Source organism: Ctenopharyngodon idella, chromosome 17 (assembly GCF_019924925.1).
Source record: "Ctenopharyngodon idella isolate HZGC_01 chromosome 17, HZGC01, whole genome shotgun sequence".
Lineage (NCBI taxonomy): Eukaryota > Metazoa > Chordata > Actinopteri > Cypriniformes > Xenocyprididae > Ctenopharyngodon > Ctenopharyngodon idella.
In genome coordinates, this window is record NC_067236.1 from 12,794,955 (window position 1) to 12,822,483 (window position 27,529).

A 27,529-nucleotide genomic window follows, 5' to 3' on the forward strand; every position below is an offset into this window, starting at 1 on the left:
GGTCATTTTTGGGTGAACTATCCCTTTAAAAGAGCTGCCTTCTCCTGGCAATGATGCCTTAAGATTGGTAAAACCTGAGCTTAAGAGTAGTATGTCTGAATCCTTATTATTCATGAAACAGTAGGTGAGAAATATGGTTTACTACTTCTGGGGAAATTTTTGAATGTGAATCCAAAAGATACATTACTGCTTTACACTTTACTCCAATGAGACTCCCATGAGGGAGAGAAGTCGTGAATGGCAGTGAAGTGAAACAACTGATGTAGACAACATGACAATGCCAACATGGCAAATGTAGTATGTGTGGATTGCATTCATACTACGCACATGCATACTATATGGAACTACAGTTGCAAAGTAAGTTCCTTATCAAATGTAGTACCAGCGCTGCGTTTAAGTCCATTTTTTTATGCCCTTCCCTTGCTAACTTCCCTCTGTCTCGTTCACTTGGATATAAGTCACTTAAACAGACTTTCTCAGACGATTTCGGACGCATCTCTGGTATCGGCAACCTTACATGCTACACTCTATATCGCCATCTACAGGCAGGATGTATTCTCCCATACAGAAGAAGAGACCAGAAAATCTGTTTTGTTCATTATGTTAGTATTTTCATAGCGCTTTATACAATACAGATTGTTTCAAAGCAGCTCTACAGAGGACAATAGTGTCATTATTCAGCTCAATGTATATTCAGTTCAGTTCAATAACCGTGTTGATTTTGCAAAGATGGTGACCTTATCCAGCTCTATTCAGTTCAAGTTTTGTTCCGATCAGTGCAGTTAAATCGCTAATATTACTGAATATTAATTTTTTTAAAAACCCCTAAGTCATACTTTTTAGTTTTATTTCATTTGAGTTTCTCATTTATTTTTTAGTTTGTGAAAATGTTTTTAAATTATTTGCTTTTGTCTTGGTTTTAGTGTACAAAAATAACCCTGCTTCTCCCATTCACTCTGCCCTTCTGTCCTTCCCCAACCTGCACATGTAGTGGCTGGGCCCCTCGTTTTATCTCAGAGCCCCTGTCTCTGCTGGCCACGCTCCAGGTGAAAGCTAGAGATGGAGTGGGAAGCAGCTATCTGGGGGCCTGTTAGGGAAGAGGGAAAATTATCATGGGGGTTTGAGGTCTGGGACAAGACCAGAGAGAATGAGGGCTCAGAAACAAGAAAGAAATGAAACCAAAGAAGGAGGGAGGGGGGGAAAAAAGAAAGTGGTTGGTGGATGAAGCCGGAGAAGACAAACAGTCTCATCGCCTGAATGGTCCAAACTTGTTGACAAGACAGATGTTATGGGTTGAGGGGTTAATTCGTTCCCATGTATAAGCAGTATAGTGTGTAGTGTAATGTTTTAAAAAGCATTCTGTGGTCGTAAAATGTACCAGGGAAGAAAAGCCTGAACTATTTGTCATGATTAGTTAATAATAATTAGTCTTCCTACAGTTGCAAGTATTTGCCTATAGAGCTCTTAAAAACATAAAATAAAGAATAGTATTTGATAGTTTGTCATTTGCTGTTAGGAATGCATGGATGAAATCAGTTTAAAATGATTAAACTCAGAACATTGCTTCCTGGAGGGAGATTCATGGAAAACAGCTGCTTGTAGAAAGTAAATGGAATCATGTATCACTCCAATGAAACCCTGAGGCCTACTCTTTTTATTTTGATGAAGTGTTGATCTGGCCCCTTGATGGATTTGAAAACCTCAAACAGAGTGGCTATTTGACAGGAAAAGAGCTTAACCTTATGGTACATGCATATATATCTTTGTGAGTTGTGCAGTTTAAGCCGGGCTAGATTTAGATGACCATATGTGAAACATATTAACTACTCCTTTCATTCCCCGGGACAGGAACCCCTCCTTTCTTTGGGTGTTTCAGGTTTTGCTCATTTGGTTTTACTCAGGTTTTGTTTTAAAGATTGTTTTGATCATGTAAGCCAGTGATAATACACTAGAGGAACATTTTCGACAAAGTTCAGCAGTTGGATAGATTTTGACAGACAAAGATTAAAAGAAAATAGTCTTAGGGGCCATTTACACAACACCCTTTTCAAATAAAAACTGAAAACTTTTTTTTGTTCATTTACACTACAACAGCATATTGGGGGGCCTGAAAACACAAACTTTTGAAAACGGGTTTCAAAGTGCACGATTTTGAAAACAATACCATTATTGCCTCAGTGTAAAGTACAGAAACACGAATTTGTGAAAACGGTGACGTCATGCGCATGTATGTTCAGTCTATAGGCACATAGTGTTTTTTTACAAAGTAACATTGCCAACTACTGGCCTGGCATACAGAATACAGCAGTTTTAGTTGTTTTTGCAGATCCGTGTGAATGGAGATCGTTTTGACAACGTTGTCATCTGTACTCGAAACTTTTCCATTTTTAGTACAACGATGTCTTGTAAACGTACCCTTAGTTACTTCGTAATTTATTTAATATTAATTTGTTCTTTGGTTACTCTTTCTAAGTGTTAGGCGAATCTAATCTTTTTTTTTTAAAATAGCTTTTAAATCCCAAATACAGGTTTTATTCCAGTTGAATAATGACTATTGCCTTCTATGGAGCTGCTTGTAGCTGAATTTAACTTGTTTAATAATTGATGAACTTTACACAGTCATTGGGGACAAAAAAGTGAACCAATACTTAACTGACTTGGGCTGAATAATAAAGATGCTTTGAAACAATCTGTATTGTATAAAGGTAACTTCACTAATAAACCAAACCCAGTTTCTTCCCACTTCATCTTTTTTGTTTTGTTTATGTGGTTCCCTCACAGAACCTGAGTGGCGGCCGTCACGCACCCCGATACTCCTACGATCCATCCATCTTCGCTTTCCGCCCTCTGAGCAACGCTCCGCCCTGCAGCCCCCTGCTTTCTGCTGAGGAGCCTCCGTGTACTTGAGGGAAAGGACTGGAAATTTGCAGAGACAAAACATCACAAATTTGTGGACCAAAAATTCCCAACATAAAGACAATGTATGTTTGCATTGCCTTTTATTTTGCAGGATATTAGTGTGAACAAAGGCCCTGTGATAAGGCCTGTGGACAAAACAGGAAATATGATCAGGGCCAGAATGTATGAGAGGAATGAGGAGACGCAACCTTTCGCCTTTAGCCGTCTCATCCTCTCTATCTCTCAGGAAACCCACTTAGAACTTATTATAATGACAAGGCCATGACCACTGCGCTATCTATAAAACCACAACCAAATGGTTTGGTTTCTCTGATGTGTTTAATAGGAGTGAGCAGAGATTGGTCAGCGGTTTGTAGATAACGTCTGATGATTGGGCCACATGGTTATGTTTAGACCATTGTGTTGAAGGTAAAATGTAAGACCTTATTTAGGTTTAAGGCATTTGGTTGTTTAGACAGCGAAATGTGATGAGAGACAATCAGTTTGATGCCAGAATGGGCCTTAATTATTAAAACCGGTTTTTAATAAAATAAAGCTTTTTGCTCTAAAACCAGGGTAAACCGGAAAACTAACAATCATAATGACAGCACAGGACAGATCTTCCAAGTCATTGTTCGACTTCAGATGTTACGCAAGTCTGACCATAACAATGTGTCAGTAATCACAGATTATCTGATATGTATTCCAAAGTAATCTCAAATGAAGAATGGGGAAAACAAAACACTATACTAGAGTCTTTCAACTTCATATATTAAATGTGCGCCTTACTATGTAGCATACTCAGTACTATGTACCTAAAATATAATGACTTTTACCATCAATATCTAGTTTTATGAATGTTTGACACTGTTTGAATACATACCAGGGATTAAATCATAGCCCTTACACACAGTTGAGGTGTTCAGAATTAAATACTAGCGTACTGCATACTGCAAAGTACACACTGTATACTGTTTACTATTTTAAAAAAAATTGAATGTGAAACAGGATACATTATATTTGCAATAAATGTTTCAAAAGGTATGTTGTTTATTTTGGAAGGTTTGTTCGCATTTATTTCTTAAAGAAAAGAGAAAAAAAAAGTTCTGGTTTATTAATCAAACTTGAAATGAAAGATCAAGTTGAACACAATGTACTGTGGGATATACAGTAGTATTCTCCATAAAATATGCATACTGTGCACAGTGTACAAACAACATACTGCAGAAATGGTAACATGAGTATGCTAGTATGCTATTCCAAACATAGCCTATGTGTTATTCTTCTGATGTGTAGAAAATTACAGAACTCAATATGTGATCTATGGACAACAGGAATCTTATCCATGCAGTATATTTCAGAAACTATTCTTCTGAGGATTTTGACTATGGATGTAATGTATTTAGCAGCATACTTTAATACTTACTGAATGTAAACTGCAGTTGTAACCCCATGTAAGGGTCAATAAGCTAGGCCAACCGGAGGGTGATCAATAAGGACAATTATTCATAGTTGTTGCATAGGTGTTAAACAAATACAATATTTTTTAAATATAGCTATATGGACATATAGTACAGTACATGCTTGCAACGTGAAAAGTTGTCCTTTTCTGTCTTTATGCCTAAAATGAGGGGAATAAATGTTTCTTCCCAGTTTGTGTCTTGTTAATTTACTTCAAGTGTTTTTTCTTATTGCAAAGGCATGTCTGGAACTGATGTCGACCCTTTTTGGGGTTATTACACCACCCTGCGCCCCTAGTGTTCCCAAGAGGATTTGATACAGTGGTTGCCATATGCTTTAGGAGCTTTTTAAGATTCTAGGATACCATGACACATCCCTCAAGGCAGGGGTTCCCAAACTTTTTTGTCAGCCAAACCTCTCGCAGTATGGTGCCTGAAGCTGAATCATCCATCTATCCATTTTTCAAACTGCTGGTCCAATGTGGGTTCAGTGTAATATCATACAGTTATAAATTCCTTTTTAATTGATTATTAAATTGTTTAATTAAGGTTTATACATAGTTTCCATGACATAGTTCAAGATAAATCTTTTCATTACTACTGGAGCTACCTCATGCAGAGCCGAAGCACAACCAAAACAATGTTCTTCTGCAAAATGCATGCAGTTTTTGGACCAAAAACTGCATGGGTCAAAAGTTACATAGTGTTTAATTAATTAGCTTTTTATCAACTCGCGAGCCATCATTTCGGGATGGATGGTGCGTAAGCAAAATGTTTGTCTCACATTTTATTCTGATTGCATTACCATACCTCACAAAAACCACTTTCCTATCTCATGAGAGTTGTTTCTTAATGTTATATGGTGTTTGTGTCATTTTCTACTGTGTTTGTGCGTGTCGGGTGATAAGCGAGCCTGCCAACATTGCAGGTTCCATATCCACCCTAAAGGAGCATTCTCATTCCAGCGTGGGCTGTTTCCACAGGCCTAACAGTGCCAGATCCCAAACAGAGCAATAAGCTGTGTGTTTGTGTACAGGGAACTAGAGAGTGACTTCAGTGCTCGACTATGATGAGGGGCTGAAGGAAGTAAGCCAGGAATGAAGACATCAAGATGGGTGTGTGCAGCCTGATCAGAAGATACTCTAGAATAATACAGTTCAATCTGATGCCTATCAAATCCAGTTTCCTGTAGGATAAGCAGTATGTACACATTCAGTTTAGAGTTTGGAATGGGTTCAGTTGATTGTTCAGTTGCAAAGTAATCTAAAGCACTTGTGTTGCAAATAGGAGTCAAAATTAAATACCGTATGGCACTATCATGACTTAAAGGACTATGTTGCAAGGAATTGCACAGGGATAAACATTAAAAGACAGTGTAGCCACAATCATTAATCATCTTTAATATAATTGCTTAAATAATGGTCTGCCTATACATCGATAAATCTTCCCCTTGGAATTATAAGTTAAAATTATGTCAAAATTGAGTTATTCACATATTTTTATTCTGTGACAACTTATTTACATTATGTGATGGGTAATTTAGAAAACAAAAAGGATTTCCGCTCTACACCCTCTAGAACTCCAGAATGTATTTACCCATAGGATTCCAGTGAAAATGTATTACTGTAAACATTATTCTTATCTGTTTTGACAAAACAGATCGAAGGCTATTTATTTATTTTATCAGAGTGTCTATTTACACTAAGTGCAAATAGCCCGCCTTGTTGGCAGAAGCTATTTACGCTAACTCCGCCCACCATTGTGTGATTGAGCCAAACAAAATCGTAAAAAGAAATACTGTTAAGGCGATAGCTGCTAGCTTTTAATGCGAATGACCCCAGTTTGAATCCGCCTTTTTTATCGAACTTATTCTTTTCCCATCGCATATCAGCTCAGAAAGATATTTATTTTTAACTAAAATTAAGAAAATATACAAAAAGTGGAAATAAATTGCCTAACGTGTATTTAGTAGTGGGACTAAAGTAATGGGTAGGGTTAGGACAAGAAGTAATGTCCCATTAAAGCAGCATCCATTTAAGATTTTAATAAATATTTGCACGGTCTATAACAGAAGTAATAGATACACACTGAATTTGTTGTTTTTATTACAAAATGTTTAATAATATATTACAATACACTGAGATGCAAACAGTATCTGCCAATATTTGTACTACATAAAAATCTACTATTTACACTTAGTAAAAGAAAATACTGCTATTTTCACATAGTGTGAATAGCATCCATTGCTATTTACACTTAGTGCAAATAGCCGCTGTCCTTTTTTATTTAATATTTTTGTGGCAAGCATAACTTTTATTGAACCTTTAACACTACTTTAAAAGATTAGTGATAATATTTTAAAAATGTGATAAGTTCATCAAAGTATTTTGGTGGGTTTGGTGCTTGATAATTTTGCCAGTGAGAGTCACCAGAGACATGCCTGAACATGCCTTGAACATATTAACGCCGTAAAGCCTGGCATATAAGATAAAAATCAGAAAGAGTTTATTAAACCTTTCGATTATGACTATCTAAAAAAAAAAAAGAGCTCATATAGTATGATATCATGTGAATATGGAACTCACACTCGAGGAGAAAAAAAAAACAAACATTTATTCACAGGCTCAAACTGAGCAAAAATATGCAAATTGATGCAGTTGATGAAATGTATATGGCCAAAAAATGAAATTCTGATGACTTGTGATGTAAATTAATGAGATCTTATAGTTAGATAATGCATCAGCTGTTACATATGTCCCAATAATATGTAAGATTATATTTAAATGCTTAGTTTTATGATCAAAGCTCTGTAGTTTTTACTATCGCATTCATTGTAATGCAATGCAATGCAATACAATTATGATTGAAAGATGAACAACTAAACGTTCAAAGTACAAATGATGTATCATCTTTGATAGGCTACTCACATTTTAACATTTGTTGTCTAAAAAAAAAGATGGATAATCAAGTTAACCTAAGTTGCTTCCAGTAAGTGTTCATCTCGAATACTATTAACATAATATAAAACTTAAGATTACACATTAAAAAAAAATGTGTACCACGTGTTTAGAATCATACTAAAGGGGCTTTTACTTGCTAAAAAAAAGTCTAAACTATCAATCAGATGACAAGAAGGCATGTAGTAAATTGTGTACAACAGGTCTTTAAGCAAAGTTTTAATAATGATGATCATTTAGAGGCCTTGAGATGATGATACAGAAAGCTTTATAGGGTTAAAACTTCGAGGACACCAAACACTCAACACAAGCCCCCGTTATTGGCGAGAGACAGGAAAAAAAAAAATTATTTTACAAAATATACGTAACAAAATACACAATTTCTATGCGACTAGTCATGCTCTCCAAACAATGGAGAATTCAAGAGCATTAAAAGGGTTGGATAAACAGAGGGAGAGACCAGCGCGTAGTAGTGAACGTGGGGGGCCTAATCCTTCATTGGACACGCCAACACACACACGCTCGCACATCACCAACACTGAGTCACTCTTCATTAATATCAAGAGAAGCGAATATACACACAAATAATGTACACAGAGCTCACACACAGACTGATTCATTAACAGCTTGCTCCCAATCCTAGAATGCCAAGCAAGTGTCCAGATGGCTGGTAAAGCCGCCTCTCTCCGAGGAGGCATCGTTAGCAGTCAACAGAACCACATCCAACAGGAGCGCTCGCCATACGGAGCGTGGCCACTCAGCCAAACTGAGGAGGGAGTCCGGCTTTGCTCAGAGAACGACCCAGAATGGCGGATTGAGTGCTCAATGAGCCTGCTTAAGGCTGTTAAAATGATCCCAGAACAGCAAGTTGTGGGTAGAGATTTGTCAACAACAGCAGTGCTTAAACATAAGTGGACTGGCATGACACTGGCATGATTCATTTGAAGCAAATGCAATGTCAAAGCTAATATATTCCAATTGGCTAAGCAGAAAAGTTAAACTCCGCAATATAGTTCGAGAAATTCGTTTTCGTAGACCACTAAAATTGTTTGTTATGCTAGCGTGCAGACGAACCAGTCAGTAAGTGCCTATGAAAACAACCCTGAAAACAGATCTTTTCCCTTCAAAACTACCACAAAACTATCCTTGGCAACTTTGTCCCAGACCAGGTGTGGAAAATGAATGCATTTTAATGAAAATTGGGCGAAGGGAAGTGAAAATCAGTCACAGGACCAAAATGTTTCCATTACCAAGTGCTAGAAACATCTCAGTTCATCTGAGCTACTTGTGTCAAAATGTTCCTTGTTTGCAGATGAAGTATAAAGTTGGGAAAAAGGACACAGAGAGAAAATGATCTAATCGGTCCACTCCCGAAGGCTAAGATGAATGGATGGGCTGATTCCATTTTAGTGAGGCGGTCTTCACTTGCTGTATTTAGTATCCGTACTTATCGTTCAGATGTGTCCGACCATCGCCAGTCTGACCTGTTCAAAACAGACACACAGGATAAAATCATGTCTTTGTTTTACCTGCTTAAAATGTTTGGTTAAAAACATGAAATAGCATTTGCAATGCATTTAACTTCCATAATGTGATTTCAAGTAAAAAAGATTTAATGCAAACTAATGACTTTATTTGGTAACACTTTATAATAAGGTTAATTTGATATTAGTTAACATGAACTAACAGTGAACAATACTTCTAAATTATTTATTAATCTTAGTTAATGTTACTTTCAACATTTACTATGGACCTCAATTAACATGAACTAAAAATAAACAGTTGTATTTTTATTATATTTATTATCAGAGATTAATAAATAGCAATTGTATTGCTCATTGTTAGCTAATGTTAGTTAATTCATTAACTAAACCTTATTGTAAAGTGTTACCCTTTATTCTTATCCATTAGAGGCATTTATTAAGAATATAATTGGAAGAAATTTCAGTTTTATGTGAAGATTTTTTTATAGAAATAGAATTTCAATAAAATTCTAATATTCCTCAACAAGAAAGGATTTACACAAATGATTATGGGAAATGGTCAATAATTTAAAAATGTCTAAAGTCTAATGTGAAAGTCTCTAAAATATACTACTATTCAAAAGGTTGAGGTTGTTAAGATTTTTTGATATTTTGGAAAGAAGTCTCACCAAGACTGGATTTAACTGATCAAAAACACAGTAAAAAAAGTCATATTGTGAAATATGAAATTTATTCCTGTAACACAAAGCTGAAATTTCAGCATCATTACTCCAGTGTTCAGTATCACATGATCCTTCAGAAATCATTCTAATATGCTGATTTGCTGCTCAAGAAACATTTATTATTATTATTATTATTATTATCAATGTTGAAAACAGTTGTGTACCATTTTTTTTTTTCAGGATTCTTTAATGAACAAAGTTCAGAAGAACAGCATTTATCTGAAATAGAAAGCTTTTTGTAGCATTTTAAATGTCTTTACTGTCATTTTTGATCAATTTAATGCATCCTTGCTGAATAAAAGTATTAATGTCTTTAATTTCTTTCCAAAACAAAATTCTTATTGACCCTAAACTTTTGAACAGTAGTGTATAATGTTCAAAAAAAAAAAAAAAAAAAAAAAAAGTTCATAAGGTTGAAAATTCAGCTTTGGTAACAAGAATAAATTGCATTTTAAAACATATTCAAATAGAACAGTTATTTTAAATTGTAAAAATATTTCACAATATTACTGTTTTTGCTGTATTTTGGATCAAATAAATGCAGCCTTGGTGAGCATAAGAGACTTCTTTTAAAAACATTAAAAATCTTACCAACCTAAAACTTTTAAGTGGTAGTACATAACATTTTAGGCCAACGTTACATCCTTAAATCTTCGTCTTTCGATGTCATAGACAGGTTAATATAGTGTAGTGATAAGGACCATTTGCTTTTGCTTTAGGTTAGCTTAGCATGATTTATAATGCATAATATGAATACAGCTTAAAACTCAAGCACCATAGCAAGAAAAAGGGATTCTGGTAGAAACTGGAAATCATTATTTTAAGAAATAAAGAGAACCTTATCTTGTAATAACCTTGTGACTTTAAAGTAAATTCCTTGGCCTGGTATTAATGTGTTTTCCCATAATGCAACTTCTCTAATCCTCTGAAATGTCAGAACTGTGTTTGAAATGTCCTAAGATCAAAAAGCTAATAATCACTGAAAATAATGTTTAGTAGTGTTCGGCGAGCGCCTGTAAATTGAGATTAAAGGGTGAAGTGCCAAGAATGCTTGATTTCTGATGCATGTTTCTGACTGCACAAAGAAATAAGAAGCTATGTAGGGTTTCATTTGACAGTACGGGTAGAGCTTAATAATAATAATATCACAGCCTACAGGGATGAAGAAGGGTAGCTTTTTACCTGATGGAGGAACCCAAACGCAGTAGTCAGGGTCGTCCTCTGGGTACTGCTTGGACATGGTGACGGGAGGCTAAAAATATGGGTATAAATTGGAAAATTGCATAAAACATTTGCGAATAAAGCAGCATCTTGTGTTCAAAAGAACAAAAACATCACTTCCTGGGAAATTGCCGCAAAATATCTGTAACAATAATGTAAGTTGCTGCAATCGAGGAAGAAACTGTGGCTCTTTTTTCCTACATCATAAATGACTTGCGTCTCAGAGCACGCAGACGAAATGCAAAAAACGCTGTCATGTTATCTTGCGTTCGGATGCTGGTGTTTGGGAATGCAACTGTGTGAGACACTTCTGAGAGAGAATTAAACCAGATCATTCTGATGAAAGACTTTGGTTCAGGCATTTCAGAATGAGCAAACCAACATTTGAGATGCTGTGCGATGCGACTGGTCTGCTGGTTTGTCCAGTAATCTAATCACATCCACTGTAGAAGCAAAGTCACATGAGTTTTTGTTGCGCATCGAGGGATTTATTTGGTAACAGTTTTTCTAGGCGCAAGTTCAGATCCATACATTATATATATATATATATATATATAAATTTTTCTATTTTAATATATATTTTAAAGTGTAATTTATTCCTATGATGTCAAAGCTGAATTTTCAGCATCATTACTTCAGTCTTCAGTGTCACATGATCCTTCAGAAATCATTCTAATATGATGATTTGCTGCTCAAGAAACATTTTTTTGGTTTTATCGAAACAGTTGTGCTTGATATTTTTGTTAAAACTATGATACTTTTTTTTTTTTTTTCAGGATTCTTCAATGAATATAAAGTTCAAAAGTTCTTCTAGCTTGCATAGTGACCACATAATTAATCATATTAACCATGGGTGTCTCATCTGACAGCAAGAAAATGTCTTCATTTATAACAGTACATCATAGTTTTATTTATTCTTTGAAATAAATGCCACTTCCTTTGGTATTTTGGGGCCACTGTAGGTGCAAATCTTAAACTGTTTATTTAGCACTTTAGTTAAATAATATTTGGATACATATCTTATGTCTAGAGTAGAGTCATTTAAATAAATATTAATTACTAAAATGCTTACCCTGCTTGGGCCCATAACTTTCTTCTTTGTACTTGTCTTTGGACTCTGGACATTTGAGACACCATTGTCTACTCCTTCTGTTGGGATATGAATCATAATTTAAAACAAAGTGCATCAGACAATTATCAGCTATTATCCACTTAAAAGTGAAGTTAGAAGCACCAAATGTAACTGCAATCAATGAACCAGAAACATCACCTTTATGCCACAAAATATATGATTTTCTACCTTTTGGAGGAGAGTCACTTTTGTTCTTTTGAAGATGGGATGACTTGTATTTCTCTTTTTCACGAGATTTAGCTATCTTAGCAGGCTGGTCCTCATGGTCTTCTTTCTCTAGACACACAAATAGAAATATTTTAGTAAATACCTATTAGATATGAACCTATAGATTTCAGGCTAATTTTGTCCAATGTGGTAGTTAAGTAAGATTCTGTGGACAAATCTCAAAGTTGGACAACAAATAACACACTAGTTAAGCAGCACAACACCACCTACTTGAGGTCGGAAATAGAATTACACTACGCTCTATGCTGCAAATCTAGTGCTAGTAATTTTGAAATTCCTAACACATTCCTAACTACCTACTGTTAAGGCAGTGGGTAGATATTTTGGTAAATGTCTAACCATTAGGGTGGTGTGTCAGAGTTTCAGCTCTGTCTGCACTGGCGTGTTCTGAGCTGGCCGTCTCTGCAGACTGAATAACCTCCATATCACCATCTGTAACATCATCTTTAGTCGTCTTGTTTTTTTCTTCCTCCTCCTCTTCTTCTTCCTCTTTCTCACCACCAGGGGGCAATTCCTTCATATTGAAGAGTTCAGGAGGCAGATTGGCACGCTTTGGGGGTAACGTCTGCTCATTTAGGTGAGAGAGAGAGTCATATTTAACTAATTTTACTCATTTGGTAATTATCTATGGTTTCTATATCAATTTAAAAGGGCTCACTCCTATAGTTCCAGTCTTCAGTCTGAATTTATTCCCTCCTTTCATGGCTCCAAACATAGGTAGAGATAACTTCTTAGGTTTCTCAGTGTCTGTGGACTGACTAGAGCTGTAAAAAAAAAAAAATTATTCACACAATTAGGACCCTATGAAATCAGTTTTATTGTTTTTTTGTTATGCTATTAAAAATGTTATGTTTTAATTTTTCTGGATTCCATTTTAGTGGTTTAATTAATTAATAAAAAAGTTAAATAAAGTTTTTTCTACAGAAATTCTTTGTTATCAGTTTTTTTTTAATTTTTTCTGGATTCTTTTGTTTTATGATTAAATACAAATTTATTAACAAAAACAGTGGTAATCAAGTAAATGAATAAGCTTTAATATAATTAATATTGTAAAATGTAATTAAATTAAATATTAACAATTCCTTTCATTTTTGGCAAACAAAATGCTGAACAACAGAGGTTTATGGTTTAAATCAAAACATGGACAAAAATTTCTGTAATATTCCTTAAAAATGTTTTGATAAACTGTATTATTATTGTTATTATTACTTTGAGAAGTACATTCTGCTGTACAATACCAATATATTTCTTTCATGATTTTCAACAAGTTAAACCAAACATTTATTTTGTTGGGTTGTAGTGAAGACCTTTGAATTTCTGTGTGTATTTGACAAAAATTAACACAAATCTCGTTTGTGTGTGCCTTGTCATATCCATAAATAGAGAAAAGTTCCTCCGACTAGTGTCTGGTGTGGGATTGTCATAGGCTAGTTGTCACAACAAGCAGCTAAATCTCCAACCTCCGGGGAATCACCTGTTTTAAACAAATGCTGAACAGAGAAAAGTCTGCTGGCAAAAAGAGAACGCGACAGAGCTTTTGTTTTCAAACCTTTAGTAAATCAATTGTCCAAAATTAAATGCATGATATATTTAAATGCCCAGCGGATCTGGAGGGAACACTGAACTCACCCGCCGGGCTGTAATGAGGGCAGCTGGGTAGGTTTAGCCAGATCCGCTAGCTTGCGCAGTCTCTGACCTTCCTTCTTCAACTCAGCTACATGTAAATGTAGCTTCTTTCTCTCCACCCCATCCAGAGCCACCTCGCTCCGTACTGCACTCATGAAAGCATCCAGAGGATCCTCTGTGGAAGAACTGGAGCCTCCTGAAGGAGCACAACAAACAGGACGTGTAACCTTATACATGACGAAATATGGAGAAAAATACAAATAAGGACACAGACTTTCACCACCTCACCTTTCCCAGAAGAATTGAGCCTTTTCTCAGTGTCAGCCAGCTCTTTTTCAACCTTTGCCAGTTTGGTTAGCTAAGAAAGAAAACATATTACATCAGTACCAGGTACAGCACACACAGGGCATGGGTAATCACAAAGAAAATATGATGCATGTTCTTTACCAGTGATTCATATGTATCAGGACGCTCCTGAATTTTTCCGGCCTTCTTCATGCGCTCTGTCCGCTTCTTCTCCACCGCACCTGTCCGGTCAAGGAATGTGTCATCATCACTGTCATAAAAATCTTCATCTTCCCAGTTCTTCTTCTTGCGTTTGCGGGACACTGTAAAGAGACAAAAATAGAATGATTGTGAGTGGGTTAACATAAGGTAAAAGAAGAATAAATAAAATGTCCCCAGTGTTTTATTGACCTTTTTATGGACCTTTAGACATTTTGTTCCATTTTACATTTTGTTTACGGGTTTGGAACGACATGAAGGTGAGTAATTAATGACAGAATTTTTATTTTTGGGTGAACTAACCCGTTAAGTCTGCTTTCGGTATGACTGCTTGTTGTCTGCCTACCTGCCTCCTGTCTCAGAAGACCACGGGCCTCCAGCATGCGGCACGCCTCTAAGCAGCACTGGATAGCCGCTTCTTTCTTTTTCCCAGTGTGGGTCACCTCAGCTACCAGCTGCCTGCCCAGAGCATCATCCACTGGCAACCTAAAAGACACAGAAATCAAACATGATATTTTCAACTTCCATATAAATGTCACCAAAATCACCTGTATTATTTATTAATAAGTGGAGATTGTATAGCCAATAAACACTGAGCTGGTGTTAAATTGCTATAAAACCAAAAAAGGTGCAAATGTGGTTTGGCTGCAAATAGAGATGAGGTGATTACTTAATTCTGCAGAGCCAAGTGCCATGGCCTTTTTCTTCATATTCAAACTCTAGTTCTTCTCCTAAAATGAAAATAAACAGTTAAATTCATGTAAATGACTTCATGAAATTTCATGATTCTATATTCAATGATTCAACGTTGTGAATGCGATCCCCGTTAACATGGATCCGTGAAAATGACTAAAATGGCTGTATTACACAGAGACAATACCAGTATCGTTTTCAAAAAACTTGCACTCTGAAACTCCCAAAACGTGGTTGTTGTGTAAATGAACAGCCAAAACGCATAAAAAGTTTTCTGTTTTTTTACTTGTCCAGAGTTAATATTTTACCTTCTCTATCATAGAAGCCCTGTAAAGCCTTTTTAGGATCTTTTAAGTATGCTGCTTCCTGATCCTCCTGGAATTCTGTGGCAAATGGATTCTCCTCATTCTCATCCTCTTCTGGCGCTGCTTCTTCAGCTAAACAAACAACAAAGACAATGTGTAAATTCACTAAAAACAGACGGGCAGGTATAATGGATTGAGGATCATTTGTTGTCCTTTTTACCCATTCCCCAAGAACAGCCAATATCTTCTGAGGAGCTTTTCCTTGTAGCACTGGATTGATCACTCTCCTCTTTCTCTTCCTCGTCGTCGTCTGAGCCATCACCCATCATCCTCTTCTCCAGTGCTTCTCTCTGTTTTCTAGCACGTTCTCTGAGCTCTGTCACCGTCAGTTCAGACTCTGCTTCTTCGTCAAACTCTGGACCCTGGGAAAAGACGTAATCTGGTATAATCAATGTTCTCGCTCAAGAAATAATACTGATGAGCATGAGATAAATCTGTTCACGAGATTTTATTATATATATATATAAAATCAAAAGAAAATGGTTACATGTTATTTACATAAAAATAATAAAATAATAATAATATATATAAAAATAACAAAATAATATAATAATTATTGGGTCAACCTATCATTAGTTGGTTCATTTACACTCTGATTAAAAAATGTATTTTCAGAACTTCAACAACTGCTGGACTTTTAGTAACAGGAACAAATTTTGGCAGTAAGTAACCAGTAATTTTTGTATTTGTGTGTTAATGACAATGAATGTATACTGAATTAATAATGTAATATTGAACATTGTAATTTGTAGTATTAATAATATTCTTTTTCTTTATTTTAAATTTTACCATAGAATTCTTCAGAACAAATATAGGGTCATTCCATGTCAAAAATCTTGATTTTGATCATTTCTTTTCTAGTGAAAGACACATAAATGAAGAAGTCATGGATGTATATTTATGGAGTAATCCACTATTTTGTAGAGGGGGGTGAAAATGACAAAGTTCACCTGAGATATGGAGCCAGATTACAGGGGGGTAAGAAACGACTTTAGAAAGATAGCAGCATCATTATTTTATTTTTACAGAGATGGTAGGTCTATTAGTAAAATCTTTAGCAATCTTTGTTGTATTTTATGCCAACGGTGACAGACCAAAAATGGCAAAAAGCACTTCTTGTGTTGTTTGCCTGAAGTTTGCATGCCAATAACTCAATAAATATCTTAATATCCTTTTAGATTCTGGTTCTTAAACGTTTCTTTTAGTTTCTTCATTTTAAGGCCCTATATGGTTCAGTCCCAAAGATATGGGGATTTCAGTGTGGCTCCATGAGTAAATTGTTAAATTGTACACATTTTCAGTGGTCAAAAACTAATTATGGCTCACTTTGAATACAGCTGTTAATTAATTTCTTTTAAAGAGGAATATCTGAAGAACAAATAATGTAACGTATCTTTTTTTTTTTTCTACAAACAACATTCGTTTTCCATGGTTTGTGCGCCTGTAACTCTAAACATCTTAAGGATATCTTAAAATCCTTCTGGATTTAAAGAAGAATGCCTGAAGAACAAATAATACTTAAACTAGAAATGCATATTGTTTCCCTCTATCAAAACAACTGCATAGTGCATACCTCTCTGAGTTTCTGAAATGTAGTTGGACACGGAATGACAGTGATTTCTATCAGGTAGTCACACAGTGTGGTATGTGTGGTATTTTAATAAACACATACCTGCAAAATAAAGAGTCTCGTGCTTCCCCCAAACTTTATAACATGTCCCACTCGGAGCCTTATGTATGTTTTAGGGGGTATTTTGTTCTTATTCACAAAAGTCCCATGAGTGCTGCCCAAATCATAGGCATAGAAGCCCCTCTCCTCTCCCACGACTCCATCCTCCCCAGCTCTGCCCCGGTACTGCACCACGGCGTGATAGCGGGAGATGGACGGATGCTCCAGAGACACATCACACACCGGCAACCGACCCACCACGAAGTAACTATTCTGGGTCAGGGGGACCGTATCTAGTATTGCTCCATTTTTCAGCAGCTCAAATGAGTAGTTGATGTCAGGAACACACCCCCACGGGGGCTCAGTGTAAGGGAGCGGGGGAAATTTGCCCGCCGGGGGTAGTTTGGCAGGGATCTTGGGTCTGATGTCTTTTGGTTTGGGCTGAACCTTCTGTGCCTCTGATCTCTCGGATGATGGATGATCCGATGGGTCTGTCTGAGTGTCTGTGGGCTTTGCAGATGGTTGCTGCTGTTTAGTATCAAGATCTGTGTCGTTATTCTCTGACCTGCTGCTTAATTCTTCTGTGGGTTTCTTGGTTGACTTTGATCCTCCTGGTTTCTTCACAGTGAGAGATGGAGCCACGAAAATAACCGGTTTCTTAAAAGGATCATCTGTGTTTTCATTAGGGCTGGTGATGTCCTGTTTAGCATCACAGGTAGGGTCCGAGCTCTTCTCTGTTTCCATTTCAGTGTGATTATTTTCTATTTCCTCGCTGCATTCAGACTCCATCGTGTGTTCAGTAGCTGACATGGTGTGTTTGGTGTAACACTTTAATTATTCCGTTCCTGTAGTCTTGAATTTGTGATATTGATTGATCTAATTTTGTTCATAACAAGAAATGTATCAGAACATTTTAATGTGGATGTTTAATAATTATTTGTCATATATATTTATCATCTTAAATCATTATCTGTTATCTCCACTGTCTAGGAACTATTTACATTTTCCACGGAAATATTTTAGTGTTGTACCTGACAACCGCTCATCGTTTATATGTCGTTTTTGTTGAAAGTCACTGATAATAAATGATACATATTACATTATTTTGCTATTCTTCGTCGTTATGATCATCTGCTCATAAAAGGTAAAACAGTTTGTTTTCTGATGATTAGGCTTTATAAATGTTACAGTAAACATGGAGTCTGCAGGGCGTCTAATGTTGTGTAGTGTCAATTTAAAAAAGTTCAAATTTAAGTTAATAAACACATGCAAGCAAGAAAGTTTGTAAAAAGAAAATGAACGTTTTATATGCATATTATAGTGTATCATTCGGTTTCTACCTAGAAATTACTGTAATCTTCAGTACTGAAAGGGAATCTTATGAAGAACATGTCCAGGTCTTTCATACCAAAAACAAAAGAAATATAAAATGACAAAGGAAATTAATCATATTTTTAGAACCATTATATCTTTTGCTGTTTTACTTTTTTGAGTTTGTTTGTGATTGTCTAACGTTAGATTGTCATTGTTGTAATATATTATTTTTATTTTTTATTTTTTACAATTTACTTAAAGGCAGCGCAACAAACAGTACAGTATATATAATTTTTTTTTATATATCTTAATACCTTAAATAAATGAATATATATTACATTTATATAATTTTATATGTACACATGGTGGTATATTTTATTATATAAATTGAAAGTTTTGAAAAATATATGTATTTTTTATTATTTTGATATTGAAGGTAACTATCCATGACCACTACATGTGCATCAGGTGATAGGAAATGAGACTGATACTTTTATATATAATTAATAAATGTCAACTTGAACAGTTTTTTTTCTTTTTTTTCTATGGTTTTCAGATTGTCCTCAAGAATTGTACTACTGTCAAACGAAGCACTGAGTGACAGCACTGTGTGAAGATGATGCGTTATTGGGGCGAGCTCCCAGTGGCTTCGGCTCCCTCGGGCCGCAGTTCTTTTGACCTTTTGCAGCGTGAGTTCCGCCAGGTGGAGATGCAGGACCCTCCCCTGCACCAACCTTCTGCACAGCGTCCACGTCCCACCACCATGCTGGACATCCCATCAGAGCCCTGCAGCCTCACAATCCACACTGTGCAGCTGAGCCAACATGCTCGTCGTCTCCGGAGTCTCATTGCTGCTGCCCAGCAGGGCCAACAGCCTCTGCCCACATTATTAGATCCCCAGGGTGTCTTCAAACCTGACGATGTGGATGCTCTACCTCCCCGCCCTGTCACACCCACTGTACCTGATGATCTGCTTCCACTGGATAGTAAAGCTCCTCGACAGCCATTCCAGCTACGCCATAGTGACCCAGAGAGCGACTTCTACAAGTACGTAGTTTCATCATGTACTATATTGGTCATTGTTTGTCCTAAAAATATGTTAAAGATCCATTAAAATGCAATTCATACATACAATGACTTGAATACACCTCTTCTAGGATGAACATGTTTTTAATATTAGCATTAAAATGAATTTTGAATAATATTTGATGGGTGCATAAAGTTAAAATGTCACGGTGATACAGCTGTCCTGTTATCATAATGAAGAAAAAAAGCCTCATTGAAAGAATGAAATTCCTTAAAAGAGAACCTTATTAAGCAGAGATTTATTATTTCTTAGAAAGCAAAATATGTAGCAAAACATACAACAGGAAATGATTTCATACATACTATTACAAATAAAAGGACAAATGCAATATAATATACAAATTAAACAAACAGTGTATTAATATTTTCAGCTACAGTAGGTGTATTTGCTGTAACAGTAGCATTCAAGGAAGAAATTGAATAAACAAATCCAAAAATCAAACACTATATAGACTTCACTGTATGAATTAAATATACACTGATTCTTAAAGTTACAAAAGTTATTCAGTCAAGAGCAGTGAGTGATTTTCTCTTTGTCTTTTGTTGTTTAATTAACATTAATGAGATAAACAGTAGCAGGTTTATTAGGTTGCTGTCACTTTAAGACCTCATGCATGGATCTATCTATCTCTGACACACATCTAAACTGTTTACATTCACTTAAAATATAAATGACTGTTTATGTAAAACTTGTGTGTATTTGGCTATTTAAGCGCACTAAGATGCGAAAGAAAACTTAGTTCAGTACTCACACGCTTTCAGAAAAGCTTATATCAGAACAGTTTGCGAATAAAAAGTTTAACTGGCAAGGCTTTAAAACGCATGCAAATAATACATTAATTTAAATGTGTACATTCACATGTATCCAATGTGTGTAAAGTTTTATGTTGTACTTGATGGTTGCACCACATGACACTTTTAGACTAAAAATATAAACTTTTTTAAAAAATAGAATAATAGTATCAAACACATACAAAACCAACATGAATACAAATAGTATGAATACAAATGATGAATACCTAATAATGAAACCAACATGAGTACAAATATTGAAATAGTATCAAACACATATGAAATATACTGTAGTGTATACGAATGAATGCACCGTCAAAGACCCCTCTGTCAAACTCCTAAAGGTTGCAAATGGCACTACCGTCATCGGCCTCATACACAATGGTGACGAGTCTTCATATAGGCAGGAGGTTGAACAGTTAGAAGTCTGGTGCAGTGATAACAACCTGGAGCTGAACATGCTCAAAACAGTGGAGATGATAGTGGACTTTAGGAGAAACCCTCCAGCACTCCCCCCCACTTACCATCATGAGCAGCACTGTGGCAGCAGTGGGAGTCATTCAGATTCCTGGGCTCTGCCATTTCTCAGAACCTGAAATGGGACTGTCACATAGGCTCCTTTGTGAAAAAGGCCCAGAAAAGGTTGTACTTCCTTCACCAGCTGAGGAAGTTAACTTGCCACAGGCGCTGCTGATGCAGTTCTATTCAGCTGTCATTGAGTCTGTCCTCTGCACTTCAATAACTGTCTGGTTTGGCTCAGCTATAAAATCAGACATCAGAAGACTACAGAGGATCCTTCGGACTGCTGAGAGGATTATTGGTGCTCCCCTGCTCACCCTCCAAGAACTGTATACATCCAGAGTGAGAAAAAGGGCTCAGAAAATCACTCTGGGTCACATCCAAACCACCTTCTCTTTGAACTTTTGCCATCTGGCCGGCGCTACAGAGCACTGAGCACCAGAACAGCCAGGCACCAAAACAAATTCCTTGTGTGTGCAAACATACTTGGCAATAAAGCTCTTTCTGATTCTGATTCCGATTAAACTATTATCTAGATATCATTAGTTATTAAAAAACAAAAACAAAAAAACATATTGGTTAGCCACAAATTTAAACCTGCAAATTTGAAATATGTCCTCCTTTGAGATTGTGTAGAAAAAGTCCACACTTTATTGTCCTGAGATTCTAAAAATCTTTTTTTTTCTCTCTCTGTCTTTCACCTGTTTTCCCAATTTCTCCACATTCCCCTCCTTTTAGAGGTAAAGGTGAACCTGTCACTGAGTTGAGCTGGCTGTCCTGCCGTCAGCTTCTGTACCAGTCGGTCGCCACAGTGCTCGCTCACGCTGGATTCGAGTCGGCAAATGAGAGCGTGTTAGAGACTTTGACCGATATGGTTCACGAACACTACCTGCGGCTCACCAAGTTATTGCGCGTGGCTGTTGATAGGGAAGCCTGTAAGGGCACTACACCCTTCCCTGATGTGGTGGAACAGGTATTTCATGAGGTGGGCATTGGCAGCGTCCTTGCGCTTCAGCGCTTCTGGCAGGTCCGCATCAAAGATTACCACAGCTACATGCTGCAGGTGAGATATCTCCAATGTTTTGTCAGCTTCAGCTACATGACTGTACATATAGCTTTTATTGACATTGCTCTGACTCTGACTGACTAGTGTGTCTTTGACTGTAGGTCAGTAAGGAGCTCTCAGAAGAGTACGAGAGACTCGTGAATCCAGAAAAGGCTCTGGAGGATTCCAAACCCTTGAAGGTTAAAGAGGAGCCGGTGAGTGATATTGCGTTTCCTTTGAACGAGGAGATGGAAGCGGATCTGGCCTCAGGTGACCAGGCCCTGCCCATCGGTGTGCTGGGAACATCCAGTGAAAGACTGGCTGGAGGACTGGAGGAAGGACATTCCCCTCACACATCAGGTACCTCATTCACTTCTGAAGGATCCTTATTAGTGCTCAAGCAAGACAAGTTTAAATGTTTAAAAGAACATTTAAATCATCATGCTGTTTATTCATACTTTACTTTAGAGTCCCTTAAATGTAAAGTATGTAGTTTTTGCGACACTAGTGGCGTCTAGCGGAATTACAAACATAAAGCATATTTTCATCCCCCTTCAAAACATTGCAAATATAGCTCATGCTTGTGAAAGCATGTTTCAACAGGTCAAAGTAAACATTATAAACGTCAAAGTAAACATTATAAATTGGTACATTTGTCTTTCTGAATGGATGCTTGATGGTATTGTATTGACGTGTCCATTGTAGCACGTTGCATCACAATGCACCGTTCGCTTTGACATCTTCATAAACAGTTTATTCTTTGAAGGTCTAAATGAAACAAGTTTTTTTTAAAGGATAAGTTCACTTCAGAATTAAAATTTCCTGATAATTTAGTCACCTCCATGTCATCCAAAATGTTCATGTCTTACTTTCTTCAGTCGAAAAGAAATTAAGGTTTCTGAGGGAAACATTCCAGGATTTTTCTCCATATAGTGGACTTCAGTGGGGTTCACTGGGTTGAAGGTCCAAATTGCAGTTTCAGTGCAGCTTCAAAGGGCTCTACACGACCCCAGCCGAGGAATAAGGGTCTTATCTAGTGAAACGATTGGTCATTTTCTAAAAAAAAATAAAACTTTAAATACTTTTTAACCACATATGCTCGTATTGCACTAGCTTTGCGATGCGCCACACATTACGTAGTCACGTTGGAAAGGTCACGCGGTAGGCGGATATACCCACCCAGTGTTGACAAGTGTGGAGGAGGACCGATCAAAAGTTGTTGTATGTTGAATGACACATATTTATATGTCTTTGTGATAGTTTATTGTTTAAAATGGTCCTTTCGTGTGCGTATCCTGGATTTTTAAATCTTTTGAAACACTGGGTCGGTACTTCCGCCTACATTTGTGGTTAAAAAGTATATACAATTTTATTTTTTGTAGAATATGACTGATTGTTTCGCTAAAAAAAACGCTAAAAAAAACGCTTATTCCTCAGCTGCGATCGTGTAGAGCGCTTTGAAGCTGCATTGAAACTGTAATTTGGACGTTCAACCGGTTGAACCCTGTTGAAGTCCACTATATGGAGAAAAATCCTGGAATGTTTTCTTCAGAAACCTTAATTTCTTTTCAACTGAAGAAAGAAAGACATGAACATCTTGGATGACATGGGGGTGAGTAAATAACCAAAGTTAGGCAAATTATTATCTTCGTGCAAGGAACACCTTTCCTAAAATATAAAGGCAGCTATGTTTTCATAAATCTATTAAGTGCCATTTATACCGAGTGAGAAAATATATATGTATATATTTTTTATTGTTAATATTCATATCATACTAAAGTCAAAATGATTATCTGGACAATTTTATCTGTAATTATAGATATATATATAAACCTGAATAGAAACAATTTCTTCTTTTTTTTTTTTTTTTTTTTTTTTTTAATATTTGTATAATGTTATTCACAACAAAAAAAAAATTCTGCCAAATTTTCTGCTGACCCCCAAGCACTCCCTTGTGGCCCCATGGAGGTTTGAAATCCCATGGGCTAAATTACTATAACATTTTCAAAGCCCACATATAATCACAAAATTCATGGTTTTAATTGATAGACTAGAATTATTGCATTCAAAACATCTAATTGAAGTCTAGCTGTGTGTTATCCTTTTTTTTCTACAGCAACTATTTTATAAAGCAGTCATCTGTTTGTTCTGACAGACACTCGGGAGTGAGCAGCATAGCATAAAGAATCAGCAACAGACTTTAGAGAAGTGTTGTCCTTTAATCTGTCAACAACACCTCACAAATCAACATGTGGATTCTGCATAATAACAGGAGCATTGCTCACTGCAGGCAATTTGAGGTCCGACCGTGATTGTCTTTGAAATTTATTGTTGAAGGCATCAAATTTGTTACACAAGCGGCTGTTATGGTGGTACTTTAAAGAGGATGAGTTAAGGCAAAACTGTCCGCACAACTACTTCGGAATTCTACTTATTATGGATCAGGCGTTTCCGGTAACCGCATTCAGCACATCTACAGAGAATTATTTTAGGGCTGTCAAGCGTTAAGCCATTTATATCAAATTTAGAATTTAATCAAATTTGCATATGAAAATATATTTTCCTTTCCAAATGCAGTTCCTGAATAATAAATAATAAATAATGTTTTTGCCACTAGCATGCAGCAGTCCACTGTCATAATCAAATGTAGTACATATTCGGACAGTATGCGATTTTGGATGTACCCCAAGGCTTTGTAAAAAGAGCATAAAATGGCCTTTTTAAAGGGTTAGTTCACCCAAAAATGAAAATTCTGTCATTAAGTACTCACCCTCATGTTGTTCCACACCCGTAAGACCTTCGTTCATCTTCAAAACACAAATCCGATGCCTCAGTAAGGCCTCCACTGACAGCAAGACAATTAACGCTTTCAAATGCCCAGAAAGCTGCTAAAGACATATTTAAAAGAGTTCATGTGACTACAGTGGTTCAACCTTAATGTTATGAAGCGACAAGAATACTTTTTGTGCGCCAAAAAAACAAATAACGACTTTATTCAACAATATCTAGTGATGGGCGACTTCAAAACACTGCTTCATGAAGCTTCGAAGCTTTGTGAATCTTTTGTTTCGAATCAGTGGTTCGGAGCATGTATCAAACTGCCAAAGTCACGTGAACCATTGAAATTTCGAAACATTTATGATGTAACAAAGCCTCGTTAACTGAAATCACGTGACTTTAGCAGTTTGATACACACTCCGAACCACTTATTCAAAACAAAAGATTCGTAAAGCTTCGAAGTTTCATGAAGCAGTGTTTTGAAATCGCCCATCACTAGATATTGTTGAATAAAGTCGTTATTTCGTTTTTTTGGCGCACAAAAAGTATTCTCGTCGCTTCATAACATTAAGGTTGAACCACTGTAGTCACATGAACGGTTTTAAATATGTCTTTTGGGCATTTGAAAGTGTTAATTATCTTGCTGTCAATGCTGCCAATGCACGCCATCGGATTTTATCAAAAATATCTTAATTTGTGCTCCGAAGATGAACGAAGGTCTTACGGCTGTGGAACGACATGAGGGTGAGTAATTAATGTCAGAATTTTCATTTTTGGGTGAACTAACCCTTTAAGGGAAACGGCAAGGATTTGCATAGTGATCAGAATTAAAGACAAGCATCATTCGGAAAGTTTGTTAATAATCAAGATTAATCCAGTGTTTGTTTGTTTTTGTCTTCAACAGGAGCAGCAGGGAACAGCTCTCCCTTGTGGCACCTAGCCCAGGTGAAGATGGAACCTCAGGACAGTGAGGAGGGCCAGGTATCAGGTCATGGGGTTCTGGGCAGCGACGTCTTTGAAGAAGGCCCCATGTCCACCATGAGTGAAGCTGGCATCCCTCCATCTCCTGGTGGTTCAGAAGGAAGTTACATGTCCCATTCACCAGATTCTCTCATGGGCACGTCACCTTTCACCCAGCGGCCGAAGAAACGGATGAGAAAAGTATAATGGTTTTATCGTCTAAATAAAGAGACTGAAAGCACTTCTACAGTCATTGTAATGCATAGTACCACCTTCTTTTGAGACTGCATGTTTTACCTTTGAATGGAAGTTTTTAGTGAAATTAAACGAAAGAGACAAATACCGTGCGTGTTTGAATGCTCTCCCAGCAAATGGCAGACGGTCACTGTTTTACCCAATTATTGAGCAGGACAATTACTTGTTTGCCATGGTAAAATTAGCATCTGTTTATTGTAATGAAACAATGGAGGGAGCACAACATGGGGAGTAATTATAGCCTGATGTCTGCTTCAAAACACACAGGGACATCAATCAAGGAGTAATGGCAAATTAATTACAGCATGCATAAATCTGCATGTTAAATAAGCAGGCCATTTCATTACCTGCACATTCCCAGGCGACACAGTGGAGGTATTGTCTTAGCCACCTGCGGCAAAACTGTTTTCCTAAAATCATTCTGGTTGAGTGTAAATTTAGCTTCTCACCCTCACCAGGTAACAATGCATTCTGAGACTCAATCAAGAGGAACCAACACTTGATAGCAATCACACAGCTTCCATAAATGAATTGTTGTGGGCTTCCAGTGGCTATTTCAAGTACGTTTTTATTTCAGTTAGACCAAAAAATCTCTCACGAAAACATATCCTAGTCATACAGTATTTCACCCCAAAAGAAAAGAAAGCCACATAGTTCTATTTGTAGATGCACTGTGACCTTATTTTCATGACAAATAAGCATGTTTTACCCCTCAAATTGTGGTTACTGTAATGCGCCTGGACATTTTAATGTTGTTTATGTGTACTTCTCATTGATTCTCATTAGATTTCCTCATTGTAATACTGTATTTTAGTAAGAAACATTTATTTACAGTACTTGCAGTATCATTTTCACATAATGATCATATGAGACAACCCTAATCTGGAGTTTAAAATCACATTTTTAAGTAGTGTTTTTGGAACTAAACTACAGCACACTGAAAACACACTTACGTCGAGGTAATTATGATAATGGAAATTGGCGAGTATGTTCTGAACAAAATGTCACAATTTAGCATCCTAAAATGTATTTTGTTGGGCTGTGCAGGCTTCTAAACAAACAAGAAGCTATCTTAAAAAGTTTTGAAATCCATTATTTCCACGGATATAGTTTTGTAATAAATAAAACGCCGTTTGTGAACACGTGTGAAGCATTTGTGAATTTTGTAATGTTTCTGTATACACGTTTTTTCTTTTCTGATATTCTTTGTAAACTCCAGACCTACTAAAAAAAAAAAAAAAAAAGAAGAATTGTTTCCCGTCCTTGTGCTTATTACGTTCGTCTCCAAAGACCTTACTTTAATCTGACTTCATCTCCAATTTAATTGGATGTTGTTGCGGGGATCTGTTTTGATCACGGAAACAGCAGGGGGCAGTGCTGCACCACACCGTCATATTTACATCCACACTGCAGTTAAAACCGCATTCCAGGTGTTCGATATTCCACAGGGCTGTGTCTGCTTTTATTGAGCATACTGCTTTGTGAACAAGCTGTATTTGAGCCGGAGAGAGTTATCCGTTTTACCCATCTCCTGTGGCAGTTGTGATTTCCTGTAAGTATTTTCACTAAATGGAAACATGTTCAGAACTCCAGCAGATAATTATACCTACGAGGCTTGAAGATGCTTACAAACATATATGCTTGTGAGTGAAGTGTAGCGTAAATGTTGCTTAAAAGGGAGCAAAGGTAATTTCAATGTTGTGGAAGATGTCATACGTCCTGCAGCCAGAAAATTTCAATCCACCAGTCAGTTATATTCCATCTTTGTACCATTTGTACCATTCATGTAAATGTTCAGGGTTGCAAATGATTCAGGTTTCC

General features: G+C 36.6%; 3 protein-coding genes across 6 annotated transcripts in view; 2 read left to right on the top strand and 1 right to left on the bottom strand.

Annotated features, from left to right (window-relative positions):
• The window catches only part of si:dkey-16j16.4 (uncharacterized), a 34,856-nt gene extending 30,306 nt beyond the window's left edge, over positions 1-4,550 (top strand). For all 3 annotated transcript variants that reach the window (XM_051869331.1, XM_051869333.1, XM_051869332.1), the window contains one exon: positions 2,782-4,550. In XM_051869331.1, the coding sequence (XP_051725291.1) occupies positions 2,782-2,907 (126 nt within the window). In that variant the 3' untranslated portion in view covers positions 2,908-4,550. The remainder of the gene's footprint in view (positions 1-2,781) is intronic.
• A 2,969-nt stretch (positions 4,551-7,519) lies between these two features.
• slc4a1ap (solute carrier family 4 member 1 adaptor protein) lies at positions 7,520-17,793 on the bottom strand. Its single transcript, XM_051869295.1, has 14 exons — positions 16,963-17,793; positions 15,451-15,652; positions 15,234-15,362; positions 14,903-14,963; positions 14,579-14,718; positions 14,176-14,336; positions 14,017-14,086; positions 13,732-13,924; positions 12,761-12,866; positions 12,442-12,667; positions 12,043-12,150; positions 11,815-11,891; positions 10,704-10,773; positions 7,520-8,799 (listed from the first exon to the last, which is right to left on the bottom strand). Exons 1-14 carry the CDS (start codon positions 17,767-17,769, stop codon positions 8,750-8,752), a joined length of 2,400 nt encoding a protein of 799 aa, XP_051725255.1. The 5' UTR covers positions 17,770-17,793; the 3' UTR covers positions 7,520-8,749.
• Positions 17,528-26,958, top strand: supt7l (SPT7 like, STAGA complex subunit gamma). Of its 2 annotated transcripts, none has more exons than XM_051869315.1 (5): positions 17,528-17,674; positions 18,830-19,320; positions 21,409-21,733; positions 21,838-22,075; positions 25,398-26,958. In XM_051869315.1, exons 2-5 carry the CDS (start codon positions 18,890-18,892, stop codon positions 25,658-25,660), a joined length of 1,257 nt encoding a protein of 418 aa, XP_051725275.1. In that variant the 5' UTR covers positions 17,528-17,674; positions 18,830-18,889; the 3' UTR covers positions 25,661-26,958. The 2 variants fall into 2 exon arrangements, with proteins under 2 accessions (XP_051725275.1, XP_051725274.1); XM_051869314.1 differs by lacking the exon at positions 17,528-17,674 and adding an exon at positions 17,941-18,103.
• The last annotated feature ends 571 nt before the right edge of the window (positions 26,959-27,529 follow it).

What these genes read in the sequence shown, in the direction of transcription:
- slc4a1ap (XM_051869295.1), bottom strand. Translation starts at nt 17,769, where the DNA reads ATGTCAGCTACTGAACACACGATGGAGTCTGAATGCAGCGAGGAAATA. An exon ending in GGGCTTCTATGATAGAGAAG is followed by an intron (nt 14,964 to 15,233) that starts GTAAAATATTAA and finishes TTTTCATTTTAG; the next exon opens with GAGAAGAACTAGAGTTTGAA. An exon ending in CGTTTGGGTTCCTCCATCAG is followed by an intron (nt 8,800 to 10,703) that starts GTAAAAAGCTAC and finishes TGTTTTGAACAG; the next exon opens with GTCAGACTGGCGATGGTCGG.
- supt7l (XM_051869315.1), top strand. Translation starts at nt 18,890, where the DNA reads ATGATGCGTTATTGGGGCGAGCTCCCAGTGGCTTCGGCTCCCTCGGGC. An exon ending in CCAGAGAGCGACTTCTACAA is followed by an intron (nt 19,321 to 21,408) that starts GTACGTAGTTTC and finishes CCCTCCTTTTAG; the next exon opens with AGGTAAAGGTGAACCTGTCA. An exon ending in ACCACAGCTACATGCTGCAG is followed by an intron (nt 21,734 to 21,837) that starts GTGAGATATCTC and finishes CTTTGACTGTAG; the next exon opens with GTCAGTAAGGAGCTCTCAGA.